The sequence below is a fragment of the Nesoenas mayeri genome (assembly GCF_963082525.1).
Source record: "Nesoenas mayeri genome assembly, chromosome: 3".
Taxonomy (NCBI): domain Eukaryota; kingdom Metazoa; phylum Chordata; class Aves; order Columbiformes; family Columbidae; genus Nesoenas; species Nesoenas mayeri.
This window is the reverse complement of record NC_137544.1, coordinates 108,407,983-108,433,838: the sequence shown is the minus strand read 5'-3', so window position 1 is coordinate 108,433,838 and position 25,856 is coordinate 108,407,983. Positions and strand designations below refer to the sequence as shown.

Here is a 25,856-nt window from a genome sequence, read left to right as displayed (position 1 = left end):
CGGTGCCTGTGCTGCCAGTCCTTGTTCCTCCATTTCCGTTGCTCAGTGAAGCTGTGATCTTTCTGGCAGTGACACTGCAGCATGCCAGATGTGCGCTCGCTTCTGCTGGAACATGTGGTTGAAACGCTAGCAGAAGTATTTGCTGAGTCAACTTTTCTTTAAAGCTAAAAAACCCCCAAAGATCTGTTTTGTTCTGGAAGTGCCTCCATGTCCTGTGTAGAGCTGTATGTTTCTGTTTGGCATTGCTTTTCTTTTGCTTGCTAGGAAGCCTGTTCTGAAAGAAGAAAATCTCTGAAAAAAACGAACGATCAAATAGGATCTGAGAGTGTATCTTGGGTTTAAAGAGTCCAAAATAAATGTCCAATAGTACAACTTGGTTGACTTTCACTCTTTGAACTGCCATCTGTTTTCCAGTGGCTCTGAGTCCTTTGCATCCAGACCAAGTTCTATGATAGTTGATCTGAGTGAGCATCCCTTCAACAGCTGAAAAGCTGCTCAGCACATTTCTGGGCTGTTTTGGGGAAAAGCGGTGACAAACAAATACCATTCTTTTCTTATGAAGCATGTGATCCCCCTTGGGACTTAGCAGTGCTCAGGCAGTGCTCTGCACAGGCTGTAACCTCAACATCTCAGAAGCTTCACAGGCAGGATGACACCATAGTCATGGCTGTAGGTATTTTTTTGTCTCCACAGTGGGTCCTGGACCGCTGAGGACTGGCACTGGCCTGAGGTTATCATGTTCTGCATCCTTTAAAGATGTCCTCTAATCTCTTAGTTGACCTGGAATGAGACTGTCTTCTAAAGGCAGATGGGCACCTGTGTTTAGTTGTGCGCTGGGTGATCAATGTTCTTGCTGATGGGAGTGTATTTGCTCCCAGTCATAGAATCATAGAAGATTCTGAGTTGGGAGGGACCCACAAGGATCATCAAGTCCAACTCCTGTCCCTGCACAGGACAACCCCAAAATTCACACCATGTGTCTGAGGATGTTGTCCAGTCTCTTCTTGAACACTGCCAGGCTTGGGGCCGTGACACCTGGGGAGCCTGTTCCAGTGTTCCACCACCCTCTGGCTGAAGAACCTTTTTCTAATATCTAACCTAAACCTCCCCTGGCACATCTTCCTGCCATTCCTTTGCGTCCTTAGTTTGCTGAAGCACTCTTACAGAATCACAGAATCACAGAATCGACTGGGTTGGATTACTCAGGAGAGGTGGATGTTTGGCACTGCACGTCTGTGTGTTACTCAGATGGATTTTTTTGAGCAAAGGCTGGTCCATGTTGCATCCAAGCAGATAGGCGTATGTGTCCTGGGAGGGCAGGCCGTGCTTTCTCTAAAGGCTGTAGAACCCAAGGGGAATGAAGGGAAGAAGGGATTAAAGGAGTGCGAAGAGAAGAGCCTAGCTTTGGGGCAACGGGCAAGAATGCAAGAGCCAGTCTGGCTGTAAGTGATAAGACACTTAAAAAAAAGATCTGAAGGCTGTGAGGCCAGGTTACAGGTATTTACTAGGGAAACTTTACACCAATATTTTTCTTTCCTTCACAGCAATTCGTCTGCTATATGAGCTGTAGAGATCAAAGCTGTCTTCCAGCAAGCACACGTGGACTTAAGTAAATAGCTGGACCTACACCTCTCTCCAGTGAATAAACACTCTTTCCTCTCTGAACATTTTCAAATGTAGCTCTCAGGCCTGGAATGCAAAATATTTCACATTAGCAGTGGGTGTTTCCACTGCTTTCGATATTTGGGAACTTGAAACAAATGCTTATTTAGCAGCAGACAGACTTGGGTACAAACGTGCTCTTTGTGAAGGCAGTTGCTGCTGCAGTGTTTGCAAGGAAATTCCCCTGAGATTGGAGGACATGCAATTGTTCGTCCAGATCACAAGGAAACAGGTCAAGTTCTCCTAACACGAGTGGCAGTCTCCTGAGCCTCCAGGTTCCCCCAGGTGAACACCTTTGGCATGGTGATACCTCCTGGAGAAGAGTGGTCATGCCTGATGTGGGAGAAGGACAAGTGTACTGTCTTTTACATTTATAAGAAAGCAGCAGTGTCTTGGGGAAGAGGGGGAAGGCAGATGAAGAAATGATGATTTGACAATTGGTAACGTGTTGGTTCTTGAGCATCAGTGTGCATGTAGGCATGGCAGAGGTGCTGTGCTGGCTGTCCTGTTTCCATGTCCTGCTCCTTGCCTGGAGGATGTTGAGAGACAACATCCAAGAGCTGCTTGGAAATGGCTTTGGTCTGTTAGAAAAGCAGAAGTTATATTGCGCAGTGGGATTAAAGGGCTGTCCTGTGAATGTAGCATACCATCTGTGCTGGCTTGCCTGGAAGAAGCAATCCCACTGCTGGGCATGGAAGGATTTGTTCTCTGAGAGACACCTGACAGGGAGCAGAAAGAGATTTTGCAGTTTTTCAGGCTTTTCATGTGGCTGCCTGCTAGAGCAGAGGCTGTTCCTGGGCTTTGTCATGATTAGGAGGCTCTGCATATGGTTCAAGTTTTGTTCCTGATGCCCTTGTGAGCTTTCAGCAGTCCAGATGCATTGTGCATCTCTTGCCATTTAGAGAGGTTGTTCAGAGGGAGCATGAGTAAGGTGGGAGACCCTGGGGTCTTTTAGAAGCTGTTTGCTCACTTCCTAATGCCGAAGTTATTGAACCACAGCATCAGAAAGCAAGCACATGGCTTTTTGATTCCGGAGGATGTGGCCTGGGCAGGGTCCTGCCCTTCCACCTCCTTCATCCTACCCAATCCTGTCAGGGTCTGCTGTACTGGTTGTGTTGGTGAGTTGTCAGCTTTCCATTTGTCCCTCCTCTTCCTCACTTGTTGCTGGGAGATCTGGTCCAGGGGCTGCTTTCCTGCATTGCTGTTGGGTGCTATGTGAGGGAGCAGTGTCCCACCACTTCTCAAGTCACATGATGTCAACAAATCCACCTTGCATTGGAATGGGAACTGTTGCTATTGCTGTTTGGTTTAGGCCAGATAGGTGATTTCCCTAGACAAAAAAGGGCCAGACTGAAGGATCATCATGAGGAAGACCATCTCCTATTTCAATCTTCCTGTGCTTTCTGAATGTACCACTGTGCAGGCAGTGGGAAGGAAAAGAGGCTTGCAAGGCATGTCTTTATACAGCTGTAGGTTGCACCACAAGCTTTGCAGAATGCTCACAAGTGTCTGCAGTCTCAACGGGTGGAGCACTGGAAGAACAGTTGTCTGGGGTTTCTTCTGGATGCTCTCCTCCATGGGAGACGGGTGCAGGCTGGTTGTAGTGAATCTCCTGTGGGCTCTTGAGGTTGTAGGTACATTCAGTGTGTTAAGCAGCTGCAGGTCTCTGGGTCTAGGCTGTGTGTCTTGTGGGTCTTGGTGCTGCTTGAATTCAGGTTGAATAGAATCCCATCCAAAGGTTTGTCAAATGTTACCTCTTGCCTCTACCTGCTTTGGCATGTTGCAGCACAGTGAGGATGAACTCATGACACTCCATCAAGGCAGGGACTCCACTTGGGATCATTCCTTTGTTCTGGGAAAACACTTGGCAGCAAGCAGTGTTCTCCTGTGTTTACCTGTGTCTCTTTTTAATCTGTGCAGCCTCTGCTGAGTAGCTGTGGAAGATCTTCAAGCCAAACACAAGTGGTCTTTGTTTCAAAGCATCAATTTGTGTTGGCAGCCAGATCTGCAGCGCATGTGCTTTTCATTGACTGCTGCTCCAGCTCAGTTCCTCACTCGTGCCAACTTTTTAAAAAATTTAATAGAAAAATGTTTTTCCTGAGTTTAAAGGCTGAGCTGTACAGTACTTCTAGTTTTAATTTAAGCCTTACCTTTTTCAGGGAAGCAATCTCTGTGCAGAGAACAGACTGTTTTCCTCTCCTCTGAGAGGTAACCAATACTTGCTGTCTCATCAGCAAAGAGAGAGGCAAGAGAGTGGTCTGAAAACCTGGTCTGTGTGCCTGAGATGGGGAGTTTTGGTGTGCCAGCCCAGCTTGGGCCATTCCTGAGCCTGCTTGTCTTAGTGCACTTTGGGAAGGTTGGCTTTTGTTGGTACTCTTTGCAGACTGTTACTGCCTGGGGCTGCTGCTTTGATTTGGTCAGTTTTCAAAAATCTGTGCTCTATTCTCTGATTTTGACCCTCTGAAGTTGTTCTGCAAAGACTTCTCTTGAAAAGACATTTTAATACTTAAAATATTAGGTGACGTTCAGGGAAGGCCCAGGTCACTGCTTACAACATCCCTGTTGATAGTGAACAGATGGATGCTGAGGTGTCCACGTGCCCCAGAGAGCAGAAATGAAAATTAGCCAGATCCAACCACAGTAGAATTCAGACTGAGACTTGGCAGCATGTAATGTTGCAGTGATGAGTCCTTGAGAAATCCCTGTCCCCTTGCACAGTGGGTACACACAAATTGTGTATCTGGAGAGGAGGCATGACTGGTTTTAGCTGATGATTCCTCATGTGAGATGGAACTTGCCGGTGGGATACCAATGGCCTGTCTTTTCCTTGTCAAATTAAGCTCTGATTTGAATGGAGCAGGCTGGAAGTTTGACATTTGTGGACTGGGGTGTGCACAGGGCCTCTGATTGTGTGTGAATTGAATTCACAGAATCACAGAGTGTTAGGGATTGGAAGGGACCTCAAAAGATCATCTAGTCCAATCCCCCTGCCGAAGCAGGAACACCCAGATGAGGTTACACAGGAATGTGTCCAGGCGGGTTTTAAATGTCTCCAGAGAAGGAGACTCCACAACCTCCCTGGGCAGCCTGTTCCAGGCTCTGTTACCCTCACGGAGAAGAAGTTTCTTCTCAAATTTAAGTGGAACCTCTTGTGTTCCAGTTTGAACCCATTACCCCTTGTCCTATCATTGGTTGTCACCGAGAAGAGCCTGGCTTCATCCTCATGACATTCACCCTTTATATATTTATAAACATTAATAAGGTCACCCCTCAGTCTCCTCCAAGCTAAAGAGACCCAGCTCTCTCAGCCTTTCTTCATAGGGGAGATGTTCCACTCCATCGTCTTTGTTGCCCTGCGCTGGACTCTCCAGCAGATCCCTGTCCTTCTTGAACTGAGGGGTCCAGAGCTGGACACAATATTCCAGATGTGGTCTCGCCAGGGCAGAGTAGAGGGGCAGAAGAACCTCTCTGGACCTACTAACCACCACCCTTCTAATACACCCCAGGATGCCATTGGCCTTCTTGGCCACAAGGGCACAGTGCTGGCTCATGGTCATCCTGCTGTCCACCAGGAGCCCCAGGTCCCTTTCCCCGATGCTGCTCCCTAACAGGTTGTTCTCCAACTTATACCCGAACCTGGGGCTGTTCTTGCCCAGATGCAAGACTCTACACTTGCCCTTGTTATATTTCATTAAATTTTTCCCTGCCCAGCTCTCCAGCCTGTCCAGGTCTCGCTGGATGGCAGCACAGCCTTCTGGCGTGTCAGCCACTCCTCCCAGTTTGGTGTCATCATCAAACTTGCTGATAGTACACTCTATTTCCTCGTCCAAATTGTTGATGAATATGTTGAATAATACTGGCCCCAGTACTGACCCTTGAGGCACTCCACTAGATACTGGCCTCCAACTAGACTCCGCCCTATTGACCACGACTCTCTGTCTTCTTCCCTTCAGCCAGTTCACAGTCCACCTCACTGCCCGATCATCCAGACCACGCTTCCTCAGTTTAGCTGTGAGGATGCCGTGGGAGACTGTGTCCAATGCTTTACTGAATTCAAGATAGACCACATCCACTGCCCTGCCATCATCCATCCACCTTGTTATGTCCTCATAAAAGTCAATGAGGTTGATCAAGAACGACTTCCCCTTGGTGAAGCCATGTTGACTGCCCCTAATGACCCTCTTATCCTTGAAATGCCTTGAGATGACACCAAAGATAAGTTGTTCCGTCACAATCCCAGGTATGGAGGTGAAGCTGACTGGTCTGTAGTTACCCAGGTCCTCCTTCTTGCCCTTTTTGAAGACTGGAGTGACATTTGCTTTCCTCCAATCCTCAGGCACCTCTCCTGTTTGCCAAGACTTGGCAAAGATGATGGAGAGTGGTCTAGCAATGACCTCAGCCAGCTCCTTCAGCACCCGCAGGTGCATCCCATCCAGACCCATGGATTTATGGATGTCCGGATTGCCTGATTGAGCCCTAACCCAGTCCTCATCAACCCAGGCAAACTCCTCCATTGACCTGACTTCCTCTGGGGCCTCAGGGGTACCGGGCTCCTCAGGACAACCCCCGGCAGTATAGACAAAGAAGGCATTCAGTAACTCTGCCTTCTCTGTATCTTCTGTCATCAGGGCACCCACTCCATTCATCAGTGGGCCTACATTGCCTCTGGTGTTAGTTTTATCTACCATGTATTTGAAAAAGCTCTTTCTGTTGTCCTTGACCCCTCTCTCCAGGTTTCATTCTAAGGAGGCCTTAGCTTTCCTAGTTGCCTCCCTACACCCTCTGACAGTAGCCTTATATTCTTCTCAAGGGGCCAGCCCCTCCTTCCATGATCTATAAACTCTCTGCTTCCACTTGAGCTTACCCAGCAGTTCCCTGTTAAAGCACGCAGGGCTCCTGGCTCCCTTCCTTGGCTTCCTACGTGTCAGGATGCTCTGATCTTGTGCTTGGTAGAAGCAGTCCCTGAATGCTAACCAACTATCTTGGGCTCCTTTACCTTCAAGCAGCCTTTCCCATGGGATTTCCCCTAGCAATTGTTTGAAAAGGCCAAAGTTGGCCCTGCTGAAGTCCAGGGTTGTGATTCTGCTAAGTATTCTGTTCCTGCCACATGAGATCCTAAACTCCACCATCTCATGGTTGCTGTAGCCAAGGCAGCCCTCAACCTTTATTGCTTCAACCAGACCCTCCTTGTTAGTGAGGATGAGATCCAGCAGCGCACCTCTCCTAGTTGGCTTCTCCACCCTTTACATCAGAAAGTTATCATCAGTGCACTGGAGGAGCCTCCTAGACTGTGGCTGGCTGGCTGAGTAGTCCTTCCAACAAACATCAGGGAAGTTAAAATCTTCCACGACAAGCAGGGCCTGTGACTGTGAGGCTGCTCTCAGCTGCCTGTAGAAGGCCTCATCAACTTCCTCACCCTGATCTGGTGGCCTGCAATAGACACCCACAACAGTATCACCCCTACCAGCTTGCCCCTTAATTTTCACCCATAGACTCTCAACTCGCCCCTCATCCGTGCCTGGAGAACACTCAGTACATTGTAGTTACTCTCTCACGTAAAGAGCAACTTCATCACCTTACCTTGCTGCCCTGTCTTTCCTGAAAAGGACATAGCCATCCATGACCACATTCCAGTCGTGTGCTGTCCCACCTTGTCTGTGTAATTGCCACCAGGTCATAGTCTTCTGCCCAAACACAGGTTTCTAACTCCTCCTGCTTGTTCCCCATGCTGCATGCATTGGTGTACAGGCATTTCAGAGATCGAACTGAGCACACCAATTTCACCCTATGGGGTTGGGAGGCCTCCCAGCCTTCATCAGCTCTAGAGTGCTGCCCCACTGATGCAAGCCCAGCTACCACCCCATCCCCCTTCGAGTCTAATTTAAAGCTTTCCAAATGAGCCATGCTAATTCCTGTCCCATCATCCTTTTGCCCCTGCAAGATGAACCTTTCCCACGTATCACTGTTTGGACTGGTGTCTTGTAAAACCAGCTGTTATCAAAGAACCCAAAGCCCTGCCTGTAGCACCAGTCTTGTAGCCAATTGTTTAGACTGAATTTTTCTGTTCCATCCCATGTCATCACCCAAAACTGGCAGGAGGGAAGAGAAAATCACTTGAGCCCCAGACTCTTTACCATCCGTCCCAAGGCCTTGAAATCTTTCTTCACCACTGTCAGATGGTCTGGACCTCTGAGGTTGGAGTGTTTTGGATCATTGTTCATCTTGTGCAACATGATGAACGAGGTAAACTGATATAAGCAGACTGCTGCCTGGAAAGTAGGATGACACATCAGTTTTTGGGTGTGCGGACCCTCTCGCTCTGCGAAGTGAGATGCTGCAGGCTGTGAGAAAAAGGTGACACGCGCAGGGAGCTGTGTGGGAGGGGGGCTGGGGTTTAAGTGATTATTAGAAGTCTACTTGTATTTCAGCTCCTGGGTGACATACATTCAGCTTCTAGATGACTTCTGTCCTGGAGGACTGGAGTGTCTGTGAACACTTTGCTCTCTGACTTCAGTGCTAATGACAGGTATTTATTTTCAGGGTAGCTCTGGGGTGACAGGCTTTATAGCTTTTCCTCTCCTGTGATACTGTTTGAGATGAGGTTTGTCCCAGCATCAGGATTCAATGCCTGGGTGCAGCTCAGGCCACCCTGAAAAACAGCCAGGACAGTGCCCTGCTGCTGTTGATACGGGCACGCCAGCAAGTTGGCTCTTTCCTCCATCATCCCAGGCCAGAGCGCTCTGCCCCAGAGACACAGCGTGAGGAGACCAAACCCTATGCTGGCTGGAGAGGGGAGACCTATGTGCCTCTGGGCAGCTCTGTGCAGGGTTGTCCTTGCTGTCGAACATGATCCTGGCAGAAGATAGGCATGGTGTTTCTTAAGACCAGCTATAAATGCTCTCCTCATTATGATTGCTTCTCAGCCTCTGTAGTAGTACAAAGAAGGCCTTTGATTCAAAAACATACAGTGACTCTCCAAATGGTTAAAGGCAGGACAAGCTGGAGCTTGCAAGTGTCTTTACTGCTCTCCAGACAGCATGCTTTCCTGTGTGTCCTGGCTCTGCTGGGGAGGCCCATTGCATGTGTGACATGGTGCTGGCTCTGTTGAAGTCACCGTCGGTGCCTGTGTCAGTGGGAAGCTTTAATGAGCAGAAAGATTATGGTTTTTGTCTTTTCCAGCAAAGACAAGACCAGAGAAGATAAAACCAGGCACTCTTGTACAGTGACATACAAGGCAGTGCGTCCAACTCTTCCAAACCATCCATGGGAGTGTAGATGGGTTTGTGCTGCTGAGGATGTTCAGTTGTCTCTGCAGCTGCCCTGGAAAGAGGCTGACATCAAAAGTCTCCTCCAGCTGTTGAAGAGTTGTGCAAATCATCTTAGACCAAAGAAAACAGAATTTCCTGTGAGTTACTTGGCATTGTTCCTATTCCTCAATGCTGCCTACTGTGAACACTGGGAGCCATCAGAGAGCACCTGACAGGTGCTGTGGGAGAGGCCAGTTCTTGGGCTGAGCTTCCAACTGCAGCAGAGAGCTGGTTGAATGTCAGCTAACTGTCTTGAGATCACCCTTTCCCCCAGACAAGTTTGAACAGATGTTTATCCACTATCTTCTGAGCAAAAGCTGAGCTGTGAAGGTGACACGTGTGATTTTTCTCTGCCGAGTGAGCTCCCGATGGCTTTCCCTGCCCGTTGTGTGTGCTTGCAGCCTTCAGATGCATATGTGGAGGAGCTGCTTGCTGGGGCCTCACCGGCCACAGCAGCACTGACTCTTCCATCTAGGTCCTACCTCTGTCTTGCTGCCTTGTTGCTCTCCCCAGGTGCAGCTGTTCCTTCCTTCTCCATTTGTGCCTCTGGTTCTTCTCCTGTATCCAGACCCTCTCTGTGTCATGCCACCTGTGTACTTCTTGGACTTCCCTGTTCCTCAGTTAATCTCCAGTGCCTGGCTGTGAGCACTGCTGTTTTGCCAGGTGTGGGTGTGGCTTCCTCATCCCATCTTGAGGTTGCCGTTGTCTCCTTGAGACATGGAAGTGGTGAGAAATGAGAGCAGAGCTGGGGCAGGGCTACTGAGATGTTTGGGTGGTTCTTGGAAATCAGAGACGTTTTTGATAAGAGTTCTTCCACTGAGCTAAGGAAGAATCTCAAACCCATGTGTCCTGAAGCAGAAACCGTTAGTCTGAGTGATTAACATTTTGGCAAGGAAATAAGCACCTGGTAAACAAGAGTGTTGTGCTGGGCATCCTTCAGTATCACACTGTGTTGCTGTGGCCCTGCTGAGCTTTGGCCCTGCCTCTCGCTATCTGGAGATGCTCTCCTGTGTGGCTCCTGTGCAGATGAAGACATGCTGTGGGTTTGATGGAGCAATCAGTCCATTTTACCTGGATTGCTGAGCGGCCACAGCAGGTAGCCAGGCACCTGCAGATATCTGGGCACAACTTCTTATTCTCCAAGACCTGGCTGTTAGGTGTCTGTTGCTACTGTTTTTGTGCTTCCTTGGCATTTGGTTGCTTAGGATGTCCTTGTGCTCTTAACTGGTGGATTAGTGACTGTCCAATAAGAATTATTTGTTCTACAGATACATTGGGAATTAGCTGTCCTGCCACTATGGAGAAAAGTTTTTCAAGGAGATTTGTGCAGTATGAATTTCTGTCTCTGCAAGTCTGTTATGCATGAACTTTTCTTTAATTTGTCACTGGGGCTTTGCATTAGATCTGTCTGTGGCAAGCATTCTGCCTAGCTGTCGATTTCTAAAAGTATTCCAGAAAGTGCCTTGTTTGTATATTCTTCCCACTCAGTGACTTTTATCCATTTTTAGCTGAAAGGTAATGTAGCAATGTCTCATAGAGAAGCTACCTTTTAATTAATATTGCATGAGAAGAGGAAATATTAGCTTCTCTGTCTACTTTCCTTTTTTTATGGCTTTTACTAATAGTTTCATAAATGGCTCTAATGAAAATAAACAAGGATTTGTTCTGTGCCGTCTTTGCTTTCAGAGGTGATGCTGCAGGCCCAGCCTCCCCAGTGATGTTTCCACCAGGAGGCAGGTCCTGGGCTGTAGTAGGACAGCAGTGGCGGCCATGCACAACCATTAATGGTAGTTGTGAATCAGGGCTGGTCTTCAGCTTTACAAGCAATGAACAGAGGAGCTGGATGAAATCTGCAGACCTGTAGGATGTAGTTGGGGACAGATGTGGGGACTTTTGGATGATGCTTTGCAGTGAGGAAGAAGGCAGTGCCATATAGGCTGAAAATGGATGTGTGGAGTAATGTCCCTGAAATGTTCATGGGGGTGACACACAAATTATATAAACCCAGGGAGAAGCCATGGACAGCCAGACCCTCCTCTGCAAGCTTCAGGTGCAGGCAGAAGTTAAAACCCAGCAGTGTAGAGCTTGTAAAAATAAGAGTGGCACCAATGCAGCCAGTAGCGTGAGACTGATTTCAGGTGTCTCCTCAATGTCTTTTGGCAGGTCCCCTTGTCTCTGGCATTGCTGGATACATGGGGCAGTTCTTAGCTTGCAGCACCGTGGTGGCTGCTAGGACAAGCTGATGTGTGTTCTTGGGAGCACCTTTCCTGGGAGTTTCTTCCCTTCTGATGAGAGGAGAACAAACAGGTCAAACCTGCAGTAAATCAAGTGATGGAACAGGATGCTCCAGAGACTTGCTCACCTCGAACTGGACCCACAGTGCAGCCTTGCTCTGTGGGGAGAATGGCTGTAGGATGTAGAGCTTTATGTGACATCCCCCAGCCTCCGTGCCGTCCCTGTGCTCCTGGGAAGGCAGAGTGGCCGACTGGGTACTTGTGGGTGGGCTACAGAGAGGCAGCTGTATGCAGAGGTGCATAGCTGAATCCCTGCAGCAGTTGCTGTCGCAAGACTATGGCACTGGAAGAACCATTTCTCTCATGAGCTATAAGCTGTCTGGGAGAGCTTAGCCAGCTGGATTTTCGTGGCAAATCCTATCTGAGTCTCTACAGGCAGATAACTAAGGGGAAAACTTAACTACAAATATACTGCCATGACCTGGAGAGATTTAAAATATTTATCCCACAGCAGAGCTTGGGAGATAAATAAGCTCCCTGTCTGCTTCCTTGCATGCAAGACTCAGGAGTGCAGCTGTCCCTTTGTCCCCAGCTCTCCAGAGTTCTTCTTGGAGCTGGAGGGTTGCTTATGGGTGGGCTTGAAGTCCCTGTAGATAGTGTAAACACATAGCTGCCAGCAAAATGGAGTGGGACACAACAAGGGTACTCGTACTGGTGTAGATGTGAGTTCTTTTCTGGAACCCCTCTTCCTTCAGTCATGCCCCCAAGACACTGTCCCAGCTCTTTTGCTCTCAGGGTGTGGGTGGAGCTCGCTGGTGAACTGTGTCAGGCTTGGAGTCTGCTGGGTGAGGTTTGTAACCCTCTCACCTGGCCCCTTCAGGAATCAAGATCTGAAAGATGTCCTGACCAAGCATATCTGAGAACCAGCACAGGTTTGGGTGGTACCGGGGAGGTTTTTCTACTTCCAATGGGTTTGGTGGCAGCATGCAGAGAAACAGCTCACTTGGTCAGCTTCTCTACCAAATCTGCTTCATTCTCCAGCAAACAGGCCTGGGGGGAGCAAGAAGGACTTTCTGGCATGAGTGCATCATGCCCAGCGCAGGCTTCGCTCAGGTGCTGACCCAGTATCCTCACTGCCTGGAGAGAAGCCAGCTCTGAGCAGCAGCCTTGTCTTCTCTGACAGTGTGTTGGTGAAGCAGCTGGCTTTGCTTGGAGGCTTCATGTGCATGCTTCTGCTCTTTGCACGGCTTCCCTTGCTCTGGCCTCCTCCTCCCCACCCCCCTCATCCCTCTTTTGTCTCTACAGCCTGAGTTTCCATTCTCTGAGCTGGCTGAGGCTCCTATTTTCTGACGGGAAGCACCAGGCAGCTTTATGGAGCTTGTTCAGTTTTTTCCCCATCACCTCCTGGAATGGCATTTCGACTGGAACAGGAAAAATATGAAGACCTGGCCAGGGGCTCCCTCTGCGCACACACAGTACTGTTGTGGAGGAATCTCTCTTGGCTGGGCTTGTGATGACAGGAGCAATGTCAGCCTCAATTAAGGGGTGTGAGGATGTAGCAGTGAATGCTTGTGTGATACCTGGAGGTGCTGGCCCCAGCTACCACAAGGCAAAGTTCTCAGCCACATGGACCTTGTGGGTGAAGCAATGCTGCCTCATTGCTGCAGGGTCTTGCCTCCAGCCCTGGGGCAAGGAGAGCTGCAGCTCTGTCACAGCTCTTTCCCACTGGCAGGACCTACCTGGCTGTTCAACACACCCGGGCTCTTCTTTATCACCAGAGGGGTTTTGCTTTGTAAAGACCTGGCCCCTTGCTTAAACTGTGGGGAAGCATCATCCTTTGATGCTGCTGCACAGGGAGCATGTGACTCATCCTGGCTCTACTTGGTGGCTGGCTGCTGTGTTTCCTTTCATGGAAGAAAAGGGAAATACCTTTGCTTTGCCAGCCAGAGTGCTAGACCTCCAGATTAGTTGCATCTCCAGCCAGCCATGCACTGACAGTAGTGTATGTCAGTGTTTTTGAGGAAGCCAGGGAATCACTCAAGGGCTCTGAGCAAGGCTGGGAGAGTCAGCTGGCAGGACTGGAGGTGCAGCAAGCCGCTTGCTGGTGCTGAGTCACTCCTGAAGCATTTGTGTTTCTCAGTGGAGCTTGGCAATGCAGCTGGAGATGTCTGCTCGGGAACCTTTGGCTGACGCACTATTAAAGATGGTTTTATTGAGCCAGCAGGATTCCCAGCTCCTGCATTGGGCTTGCGGCCTTACTGTCTCACTTGTTCCTTTGTTTATCTGCCACCAAGATACTCTCCTGGCCTTCCTGGGAGTTCCATGGCCACCACTGCCTTTGCTGCTCAGCAAGCAGGCACAGGCTCACCTGCCTGACCAAAGCAGGCCTTCTCCGTAAGCTGGAGGCAGAGTGGTGCAGACAGCTGCCAGCATGTGCTTGTGCCCTGAGTGTTTGGGCAGGAGAAGCTGCGGTCTGGTTGTTAACTTTGCCTTGTCTCCCTCCTAGCTGCACCACTCTGGCACTGTGCTCATGGCTTGGACTGGTTCTCTGGGATGGGGGCTCAGGAGGGGTACCAGGGCTTCTCTTAGGGGCCTGGGACCACACAGTTGCCTCAGTGCTCCGACAGAATGTCATCCTTTTCCTGGGACCAGGCATGTCCCCTCAAAGATCATAGAATCATATTCTATTCTAGTTTGGGTTGGAAGGGGTCTTCAAAGGTCATCTGTTTTCTGGTGATAATTGCTCAGAAATTTGGCTTAGCTATTCCCAAGTATAGGATCCTGGGCCTGGAAGGGCACGGGGGACTTGCTGACTATCGGGGAGAAAATCCCTCACAGCTTGCACCTTCTCTGAACAGTTCTGGGGAGGCTAATGGAAATTGGGCTGAGAGTTGTCTTCTCAATGGATGCTTGTAGCCTGTGTTTGAAAGCACTCCTCCATGCAGAAGGCAGTGGAGAGGTGCTGTGGGCCACCAGGGGTGACCTCAGGCTGCGGTCCCATTGCAGAGCAGTTGTCACTCAGTGGTAGACCAGCAGCTGTTTCAAAACAAAGGCTTGCTTCTGCCTTACGTCATAAAATCATAGAATCATTTTGGTTGGAAGAGACCCTCAGAATCATCAAGTCCAACCATAACCTAACTCTAGCACTAAACCATGTCCCTGAGAACCTCGTCTAAACACCTTTTAAATGCCTCCAGGGATGGTGACTCCACCCCTGTGTGTCTACACAGATATGTCTTGTGGTACAGCACCATAAAATCTGTATCAGCACAAGTAACCCCATGTTGTTTGTGCATGGGGGTCTGTGTGTTATGTATAAAACTCCTGACAGGGGGCAAGATACCATAGACATAATCTTTATTTTTGTGATAAATGACTGACTAAGCATGGTATCAAGACCATCAGAGCTAAGACATAAGCAGAGCATATGAATACCACAGAAAACCTTTCAGCATCACAAGATGCTGTCCACTGCCATTTATTGTTGGTGGCAATTTTGACGATGGGATGTTGCCAGCTGATCGTAAAATCATAGAATCATTTTGGTTGGAAGAGACCCTCAAGATCATAGAAGGCAGCTGTTAACCCAACACCAGCACTAAACCAATTCCCTAAGAATCTCATCCACGTGTCTCTTAAACGCCTCCAGGGATGGTGACTCCACCACTTCCCTGGGCAGCCTGTTCCAATGCCTGACAACCCTTTCTCGGAAGAATTTTTCCTAGTATCCAATCTGAATCTCCCCTGGTGCAACTTGAGGCCATTTCCTCTTGTCCTATCACTTGTTACTTGGGAGATGAGACCAACACCCTCCATGTTACAACCTCCTTTTAGGTAGTTGTAGACAGCCCTCAGCCTTCTTTTCTCCAGGCTAAACAGCCCCAGTTCCCTCAGCCGTTCCTCATCACACTTGTGCTCCAGACCTCTCATCAGCTTCGTCACCTCCTATGCACTCTCTCCAGTACCTCAATGTCTTTCTCGTGATGAGGGGCCCAAAACTGAACATGGTCATAGGCCTCCTGGTGGGATTCATGAGGGTGGCCAAGGTCTGGGCAAATGTAATCTTGCATTGGCCTACAGGGATGGAGGGAAACAGCTCTGCAGTTTCCATTTGGGACCCAAGTGAAACAGCCAAGTATTGTGGCAAAAGCAGATGCCCCCAGCAGTTACAGCATGGGGATGTCTCTGTGCCTGCGTTCATCTCATCAACAGGTGGCTTAAGGATTGGTGTCACCATCAAAATTTTGGGTTTTTTGACCATGGGGCAAACTCCATGGTACCTAGTCACCTCAGATCAGATGGGCTTCATCCTTCTAGGGAGAGCAAGAGGACTATAGCCCATAAGCTGGCAGGGCTGATCAGGAGGGCTTTAAACTAGGTTTGAAGGGGGAAGGGATTGAAACCGGGCTCTCCAAAGATCAGCCTAAGGATGGAAAGCCTGAATTAAGAGTGAAATCAGCAGCCCACTTGAAGTGCATGTACACTAATGCACGCGGTATGGGCAACAAACAAGAGGAGCTGGAAGCCATTGTGCAGGAGGAAAGCTATGACATAGTTGCCATCACAGAAACATGGTAGGATGACTCATATGACTGGAGTGCTGCTATGTGTGGCTACAAGCTCTTCCGAAAAGATAGGCAGGGTAGGAGAGGTGGAGGGGTGGCTTTATGTGTTAGAGAGTCACTCGACTCTGTTAAACTTGAGGTCAGCAGTGACAAGGTTGAGTGCCTGTGGACCAGAATCAGAGGGAAGTTCAACAAGGCTGACATCCTCGTGGGTGTCTGTTATAGACCGCCCAACCAGGACGATGAAGGAGATGAATTATTCTACAAGCAGCTGGCAGATGTCTCAAAATCGGCGGCCCTTGTTCTTGTGGGTGACTTTAACCTGCCGGATATCTGCTGGGAGCTCAATACTGCACAGAAGAGGCAATCTAGGAAGTTCCTAGAGTGTATAGAGGACAATTTCCTTCATCAACTTGTAAATGAGCCTACCAGGGGCATGACCCCGCTAGACCTACTGTTTACAAACAGAGAAGGGCTGGTGGGAGATGTAGTGGTTGGAGGCCGCCTGGGTCATAGCGACCATGAAATAATAGAATTTTCAATACTCAGAGATGCAGGGAGAACCATTAACAAAACCTCTACACTGGACTTCTGGAGGGCAGATTTTTGCCTATTCAGAAGCCTAGTTCAGAGCATACCCTGGGAGACAATGCTTAAAAACAAGGGGGCCCAGGAGGGTTGGATATGCTTCAAGCAGGAGGTTTTGAGTGCACAGGAACAGGCTATACCAGTGTGCCGAAAGGCTAGCTGGCGGGGAAGACAACCGGCTTGGCTAAACAGGGAGATTCTGAATGAAATCAGAAATAAAAAGAGACTTTACCGACTGTGGAAATAAGGGCTGGCTACTTATGAAGAATTTATGGAAATAGCTAGATCATGCAGAAAAAAAATCAGCGAAACAAAAGTGCAATTTGAGGTTAATTTGGCCAATTCTGTCAGGGATAATAAAAAATCCTTCTTTAAAAATGTTAATAACAAAAGAAGGGGCAAGGAAAACCTCCATTCTCTGTTGGACTTTGAGGGAAATATAGTTAACAAAGATGAGGAGAAAGCTGAAGTACTTAATACCTACTTTGCCTCAGTTTTCACCAGAAAGACAGGTGGCCCTCAGGACAACTGGCCTCTGGAGGTGGTTGACAGAGATAGGAAGCCAAATAGGCCCCTTGTATTCCAGGAGGAAATAGTTGGTGATTTACTGAGCCATCTGGATCCTCACAAGTCTATGGGACCAGATGGGATCCATCCTAGGGTGATGAGGGAGCTAGCAGAAGAACTTGCCAAGCCACTCTCCATCATCTTCCAACAGTCCTGGCTCACTGGGGAGGTCCCATATGATTGGAATTTGGCCAATGTTACCCCAGTCCACAAAAAGGGCTGCAAAGCTGACCCTGGCAACTACAGGCCTGTCAGCCTGACCTCGGTGCCTGGCAGGGTTATGGAGCAGATCATCCTGAATGGAATCACACAGCACCTTCAGGATGGACAAGGGATCAGACCCAGCCAGCATGGGTTTAGGAGGGGCAGGTCCTGTCTGACCAACCCGATCTCCTTTTATGATCAGGTGACTCACCTGGTGGATGAGGGGAAAGCCATGGATGTGGTCTATCTGGACTTCAGCAAGGCCTTTGACACTGTCTCCCATAATATACTCCTGCAAAAGCTGGTAGCCCGTGGCTTGGACAAGTGTACTCTACGCTGGGTTAAGAACTGGCTGGAGGGCCGGGCCCAGAGAGTGCTGGTGAATGGGGCTGCATCCAGCTGGCGGATAGTCACTGGTGGTGTTCCCCAGGGGTCAGTGTTGGGTCCAGTCCTGTTTAACATCTTTATTGACGATTTAGATGAGGGGATTGAGACCATCATCAGCAAATTTGCTGATGACACCAAGTTGGGAGGGAGTGTCAACCTGCTGGAAGGCAGGAGGACTCTGCAGAGGGATCTGGATAGACTGGAAAAATGGGCTGATTCCAATGGGATGAAGTTCAATAAGGCCAAGTGCCGGGTGCTGCACTTTGGTCACAACAACCCCCTGCAGCACTACAGGCTGGGCGCAGAGTGGCTGGAGAGCAGTCAGACAGAAATGGACCTGAGGGTACTAATTGACAGGAAGCTCAACATGAGCAATCAGTGTGCCCAGGTGGCCAAGAAGGCCAATGGTAACCTGTCCTGTATCAAAAACAGCGTGGTCAGCAGGACAAGGGAAGTGATCCTTCCCCTGTACTCTGCATTGGTGAGGCCACACCTGGAGTACTGTGTTCAGTTCTGGGGCCCTCAGTTCAGGAAAGACATTGAAGTGCTGGAGCGGGTCCAGAGAAGAGCAACACGACTGGTGAAGGGACTTGAACATAAGATCTATGGGGAAAGGCTGAGGGAGCTGGGGTTGTTTAGTCTGGAGAAGAGGAGGCTTAGAGGTGACCTCATCACTCTCTATAACTACCTGAAGGGCAGTTATAGCCAGGTGGGGATTGGTCTCTTCTCCCAGGCAGTCAGCAATAGGACAAGGGGGCATGGGCTTAAACTGCCAGGGGAAATTTAGGCTGGATATTAGAAAGAAATTCTTTACAGAGAGAGTGGTCAGGCATTGGAATGGCTGCCCAGGGAGGTGGTGGACTCGCCATCCCTGGAGGTTTTTAAAGTGAGGTTGGACATGACACTTAGTGCCATGATCTAGTAAACAGACTAGAGTTGGACCAGGGGTTGGACTCGATGATCTCTGAGGTCTTTTCCAACCCAGTCGATTCTGTGATTCTGTGATCTTGGGTTACTTGTCCTCTGGATCAGTAAATCCTGTGGGAGATTTGAGGAATTTTCTTGAAGTTAATGTGTGGATGGGTTTCTATTAGATGTAGATTTGTTATTAAACTAGTCAGGCCCAAAGGAATTTCAAGGGCGCTTCAGAAAGCTGAAAACAGGACCTGCTGTGGGAGTGAGGCAGTTCTACAATAACAGGGCCTCCCTAACAAGATGTAAATCAACAGACCTGTTAGCAGTGAGACTCAGGCGCGTGGACAGGTTGTGAACATAGACAGTATCCAATTAGCTAATGCATGCTTGGAGCGTGGACACGTGATCGGGAAATAACTGCATATATAAGGAGGCTTGTTTCTGTAATACATGGCTTCGCTTGAATTCATATTGGTTTGTGTGGAGTCCATGATTTTTCGCCCTCGCAGAATCCCACCTGGAAGGTTGCATGTCTGGGTTCTTTGCAATTGAAACTTTGTTCCTGGATGCAAATAGCAGTGGTACAGGCTGATTCAACATGGCCCTCCATTGAGCATGTGGTATGATAACTGGTTTGAAGTGATGGTATGCAGGCATCACATCTTCTGCAAGTCCAGAGCAAACCGCACTGAAAGTGAGAGGTTTGGTGCTTGTCTGAGCAGACCCATACTCTCAGAGCAGGGCTGTTGGGTCCAGCTGTGTGTTACAACTGTAGGGCCAGATAGATGGTGTTTTCCCAAGTCTTGATCCACCCTAGCGTGACCATGCTGTGTTTATTCCAGACCTGGAGCTTCTAGGTGTTGGTGAAATTCCTCCCAGCTCATGAAGCCAAAGCTGCCAAAGCTGCTGTAGCTGAGCGTATTTTGGAAAGGCTGCTTTGTACCCATCTAGTTGTGTTGTGGACTCAAATAGGAATTATTTTTTTTCCTGACTTTATGTTGAGTTTTTGGTTTTACTTTAACTGGAGTGGGAAATGACATAGTTTTTAAAGGCTGATATGATGGGTGCCCAAAGACGTTCCAGATGTTGGACTTGATCAGACTAAGCCTGTCGTGTTCAGAGCTCCTTGCCTGCATCAAACCATTGCCATCTGGCCTGGTGGGAGTGGTTTATTGCAACTCTGCCCATCTGAAAAGCTTCCTCAACTGGAATCTCTTGCATGGCAAAACATGCTGGCTGGAAATGATTTGGAGATGCAAATGTCTCTGGGTGTTTGGCTTAGCTGCTAAGCAGTGATATAGGCTGTGTGTGGAGCAGACATGCTCTGAGCAGCTGCTTTATTTGGCTATAGGGACTGACCTGTGAGTTGGCGGGGTTGTTTGTGTTATTAAGTGTGACTTTTCTTACCTGCTTCTACAGATTCAGCTGGCACAAATGATCCTGCTGGCTCTGTGTTTGTGACCAGGAGGGGAGTCAAAACTGACCCACGTGTTGTTCCCAGTCCTTGCATGCCAAAAATCTGCTTTTATTAGGAGCATGTTCATAATGAACTGTGCCAGGAAACACATGGCTTGCTCGAGCCCTGAATGGGACGTCTGTACAGGGCCCTGTGGTTGCTGAGAGCCTCGCAAGGACAAAGAACAGATACTGGCATGTGTTACTTGCTCTGTGGCAGCTTGCATCCTCTGGGCTGCAGTGGATGGGGAGCAGGACATGGGATCAAGATATTAAGTGCTTCCCTGGTCTGGTGACAGCAGTGAGGGCAGGACAAGAGGCCAGGCAAGTAGTTTTACTGCATGCTGCTGTTTGTGGCTCCACCAGCCTGGGGAGGGCTGGCTTATTTCTCTGCAGATGTGGCTGTTTGCAGCAGAGGCTGTATTGGAAGGAGCCTGGGCACTGTGGGCAAGCAAAAAAGTGCTGATGATACCTTGGGATGACGATCGTGAATGGGGAAGGGAGAGAAAAGATGTCATGCGTGGATCCGTTGGGGCTCACGTCTCACAGGGACAGTGGGGCTGTGCATGCTCTCGTGAGACCCCATCTGGAGTACTGCGTACCTCGAGCCCTCAGTACAGGAAAGACGTGGACCTGTTGGGGAAGGTCCAGAGGAGGCCACACAATAAAATGATCAGAGGAATGGAACAGCTCTGCTATGAGGACAGGCTGAGAGAGTTGGGGTTGTTCAGCCTGGAGAAGAGAAGTCTTCAGGGAGACTTTGTTGTGGCCTTTTGGTATTTGAAAGGGGTCCGCAAGAAAGATGGGGATGGACTTTTTAGCAGGGCCTCTTGTGACAGGACAAGGTTTAATGGTTTTAAACTAAAAGAGGGAAGATTTAGATTGGACTCGAGGAAGAAATTGCTTACAATAAGGTTGGTGAAACACTCGCCCAGATTGTCCAGAGAGGTGGTTGATGCCCCATCCCTGGAAACATTTAAGGCCAGGCTGGACAGGGCTCTGAGCAACCTGATGTGGTTGAAGATGTCTCTGTTCATTGCAGGGGGGTGGACTAGATGACCTTTGAAGGTCTCTTCCAACTCAAACTATTCTATGATTCTATGCTTTGCCTGGCTGTGGCAGGAAGGAAGGGCTGTCAGATAAGAGCTGCAGTTCTGAGCATTCGCAGTGCTTCAGTGTCTGGAACGTTGCTCCCCTGTAAGAACTGCTGCCAAACCTGCATGGGCCGAGTTGCTGGTGAGGAGCTCACACCCATTATGTGAGGAGTTAAACCTGCCTGTGGTGAGTGGAGCCTTGTTCTCACAGGGAGCTTGGGGCTTCCTCTGGACCAGCAAGCTTGGGATGCTCCATCCAGCCCAGTGATTTGATTGCCCAACTTTTGGAAGCAAGCTGGGGCGTGAACCCAAAGTCTTCTGATCCAAGAGTGGCTAAAACCAAAGCCCTCACATTGGAGCTATTCCCAAGGACTTGGCAACAGAAGAAGTTGCTGCCTGCAGACAATGATGTTTAATAAATTGCTCCCAAAGACAAGACCTATTTGATAATTCTTTTTTGGAATGTTTTATTGAAACCTGTGAGAGTCCAGGACCCCCAACCCTAACATGATCCCCGCTGTGCCTTTTGTGGCCTTGGGATGGAGCACAGGTCGCAGTCTTTTCTGAAAACATGTCTTTTGTTGCCTTTGACAACCGACTTCTGCTCTGGCCTGATGTCTTTGCTGGAGAACATGGTGATAAATCACTCCTGTGTTTATGGCTGTCCATGTCCATCCCATGTTGAGCTTCTTTGGGACATGGGACCTGAGTGTGAGCTTCTCAGTCCCTTCTGCTGAGGTTTGATGCTCTTTTCCAGGGGGTCTCTGTAGCTGTGGCCTGGGTTGTTGGCTTTGCTTGGGGTTAGCAGCAGCTAAACAGCTGAGGGATGTGATGGCAGTTTCAAAGCAATGCTCTACCTGCATCTTTTTTGCCTTTTTACAGGTCTATGGAGCTCAGAGCAAGTGCTGCAGAGTGATATCCATCCAGAGTGTGTTAGCTCAGTCAAACCTCCTTTTTTTCGTTAGTGATTGATTCCTCCTTGAAGATGAATAGCCTTTGTTGCTGCTGGGATGATTGCAGAAGCTTTGTTTCCTCAATGGCCTAAGCAATGGCAGTGGCAAAAGCGTAAAGGTCATAGTATAGATATGGTGGGCTGCTGCTAAGTCAGCTGTGGATTCCCAGGTGGCAAAAAGCTACTGCTGCCACCTTGCTTTGCTGAGGTTTGTTAATTAGCTGACACATCCAGAGTTAGTCACCTGATAGAAAGTGGTGAAAATGTCTCTTAATCCTGCTTTTTCAGTCTGAGGTTGAAGGACCATAGCCTGGGCATGGGCTTGGGCTGTTCTCACTGCCCACCTCTAGTTAGTGGTGGGGGCTTGCCAGGTCACCCTTCTCTCTCCTAGCTCTGTCCCTGGCCTCCTTTCTGCACTATGTGGTTGCTGCAAAGTACCCAGGGCCTTCCCCAGGTGAGCTGCTGTGTTCCTTGGTATTGCAAAGTGCCCTGCGGATTTGGGGAGCCAGGGAGTGCAGGCTCCCCACATGGATGCTGCCACAGTGCCTTCCTAGGGAACATGGCATCTTTGCAAACTGTTAAAGAAAACAGGCAGGAAACACATGTTTAACAATGTGTTACTAAACTCTCTGTCTAGTTTGGTGCTGAGGTGGTGGTGTAAATAGACCCAGCTACCACCTCAGGGCTGAGACTTACAAGCTGGTTGTGTATCCCCGAGTAGCACTGGCTCCACAGTGGAAGTGGGACAACTGTGAGCTCCCCTGCTCTGGCATGGGAGAATTTGTGGTCCTCTCTGCTCTGAGAAGCCAGAACAGACTAGCTGTTCCAGAACAACTCCTTGGGGGAGCTGGCTGTGCCAGTTTTCGAGCTACCTCCTTCTGTTGAATCTTGGTACCTATAGGTCTTCATTTTATTTGTTCTTTTTAAACAAGCTGTCCCCCTCCACAGCTGGGGCAGATCCAGTGCCTGCTGCTGGCAAGGGAGAAGAGGAAGAGGATGGTTGCCCTTTGAGGAGGAAAGATGCAGTTTGGGTGCTCTGGGCTTTGCTGCCCTGGACACTGCAGATGAGTTATAGTTCCTCTAATCTGCTGTTCCAAATGCAGAGCGCTGAAGGGGCTGCCTTGCACATCTGGCTGAGCTGAGCCAGAGTGAACTTTGCTGAAGCGTCCCTGGAAGCTGGTCTGCAGAATGACGTTCCTGTGGCCTGGCTCTGGGGTGGGTCTAGGCTACAAGCTGCAGAAGCCCCACAGTGCTAGGTTTACTCTCCAAACCAGGAAACCTTAAGCTTGCACAAAGCCCTCTCCCAGATCCCATTCCCATGCTTTTAATTCCTTGTTTGGTTGCAGACAGCTTTGGGCTTACTTTTTTCCTGCATCAGCTCTGGTGTCTTGGGAGGCTGATAACTGAGGCACTTTTGGGTACAAAGTGAAACAGATCCCTTATTTTTTCTGTCCTCTGTCCCAAGCACCTTTAGCTTGGTTAGGAGGTACCCAGGAGCTGGCACTGGGCACGCTCTCGGGGTGGGTGGCTTGAGGTTGAGGGGAGCATGGATCTGCCCTGGGGCTGGGGATGTGGGGCACTGCAGTGCACCCACAGCTCTACTGGCACTGCAGCTGTGGCAAGTGCCTGCTGAGGCAGCCATCACCTGCTGGGATGTGTGCCAGCTTCTTTCCTTCTGCACCGGGTGGGCAGGAATCTGCCGTGCTGCAGCACAGGCCACTGCTAGCCAGCTTGCCTGTGGCTTCCCCAGCATGGCTATAGGTGAGTGAGACAGCAGGGGTGGGGGGCTGTGCAGCAGCTGAAGGCCTTGTGGTTGTGGCTGTATTTCCAAGTGATGTCATTAAGCAAGGAGACAATGATTTTTTTGATTGCTTCAAGATGTGACTCAGCCTGCCAGGAAGGACAGGACTGCCTGGTCTTCCCAGATCGCACAGTTGCTCTGCAGCACTGTCTTAGGGTTGGGCTACTGGGGTGTCCTCAGGTGAGCACTAGTGTGGGACTGGCACTATCGTATTAAGCAATGGATGGATGGATGGATGGATGTAAAACCCAGCTTAACGTTGAGGCCTGGCTGCCCCATGGGAGAGGCTCCCCAGGCAGTATCCATGATGCTCTCAGGCCCCTTGGTATGGTGCATGAGGTGGGCTGGGTGCTTTCACTGCCAGGCCAGGCTGTGCCAGAGCTGCAGACCCTCTTGTTGACTGCAGCCCTAAAAGTAGCCTTATAGCTGGCTGATTCCCCAGGGGTGATTTCTGCCACTCCATGTGTTTTCTGGCTGTGTTGCCACGATTACAAAGCCCAGCATCCCACAAGGGTGTGCCATCCATGAGGTTCATGTCCTTTTGTCCAGCTATCTCCACAGCACAGTGTGGGAGTCAAGTGTCCAGCCTCAGAGGGGAGCATTGAGACACACAACTGGGCAGTTTGCTGCAACTTGTCCCCAGAACCATACAGTGTTTCTGTGCCTGGCAGGTACCAAACCTGGTGCTGCCCACATGGGAACAGGGATGTGGGATCCCCTGAAACTTCAGCCCCAGTTACCCAGTGCTAGCCCTCAGCTCTGCCATGGCTTCCTCAGATCCTTCTTACTCTTTTCATAGAATCATTTTGGTTGGAAGAGACCCTCAAGATCATAGAAGGCAGCTGTTAACCCAGCACTGGCACTAAACCAGTTCCCTAAGAAACCTCATCCACATGTCTCTTAAACACCTCTAGGGATGGTGACTCCACCACTTCCGTGGGCAGCCTGTTCCAATGCCTGACAGCCCTTTCTGGGAATAATTTTTTTCCTAATATCCAATCTGAATCTCCCCTGGTGCAACTTGAGGCCATTTCCTCTTGTCCTATCACTTGTTACTTGGGAGATGAGACCAACACCCTCCATGCTACAACTTCCTTTCAGGTAGTTGTAGACAGCGATAAGGTCTCCCCTCAGCCTTCTTTTCTCCAGGCTAAACAGCCCCAGTTCCCTCAGCCGCTCCTCATAAGACTTACACTCCAGACCCTTCACCAGTATGGTGCATTTTCTTTCAGCTTTGGCTGTTAAAACAGCAACACTATCTCTTGTTTTTTTAGCTCTGGAGAACAGCCCCAAACCAAAGCTACTCCCAGGCTGTGCTGCAGTCTGCTGCCAAATTGCTGCAGTAGTACTGTGTCTCTACCATGGGGCTGGGTTATTTTTGCTGGAGGTGTGGAGAGCCCTTTGCTTTCTGGCAAGCTCACAAGATTGAAAACTTGCCCTGCAGAGCTTCAGGCAGCAGTGGCTAACTTCATAGGCTTGCTCACAAAGTCTGTCCTGGATGCGGCTTTACTGGTTTTGTCACCCTGAAATGCTCTGCACATGCTCAGTCCACTGTGGTCCTTGGAGAAGGCTTCAATGGCCCAGTCCTGGGGACATCCTAAGCCCCAAAAGTGAATTGAGATACACTTGGTAGAAATTTGGGTTGGCAATGCAGGTGTTAGTGTTTTTCCTGGGAGGCTGCTATTTGCCTCCTTGAATAAATGAAATTAGTTTTGAGCATGGGGATATCTCTGCATGAAGGATGTTGTATTGCATTCAGATCTTTGCTGTAAGTATGCTCACAGAGCCAGAGTGTAATCTGAGCTGCCTCTTCTCTCTGTCCTTGTGCATCCTGCAGATGATTTTCTCTGTGGTGTGCGGGAATGATACCCTGGGGACCTGTATGTACCAGTGCAACTTCCCTATGCAGTTCTCTTAACCTTCATCTGTTACCCTGACAGGAGGGTTTTGCATTTCAATTAAATGTCCTTTGGGTAAAACACCACTGTGTGTTTTCAAGTGTGCTGCATTTCAGATCTCTCTATCTAATTTGGCTGAAGCTTTCCTGAAAAGCTTTCTGTAGCCACATTTGAAATGGTTTTAGGCCAGAAACGTGTTGAGCGTTTCTTTTTCTCCCAAGCAAGGG

At 49.3% G+C, this 25,856-nt stretch overlaps 1 protein-coding gene across 3 annotated transcripts in view; it reads left to right on the top strand.

Moving 5' to 3' along the window:
• Positions 1-25,856, top strand: part of PTK7 (protein tyrosine kinase 7 (inactive)) — a 49,350-nt gene that overhangs the window by 4,063 nt on the left and 19,431 nt on the right. The window contains exon 1 of one of the 3 annotated variants that reach the window (XM_080342661.1): positions 8,167-8,188. The exons of the other annotated variants lie outside the window; for them this stretch is intronic. Coding sequence (XP_080198787.1) covers positions 8,182-8,188 — 7 coding nt within the window. The 5' untranslated portion in view covers positions 8,167-8,181. Of the gene's footprint in view, positions 1-8,166; positions 8,189-25,856 lie in introns of those variants that run through there. 3 annotated transcript variants of the gene reach the window in all.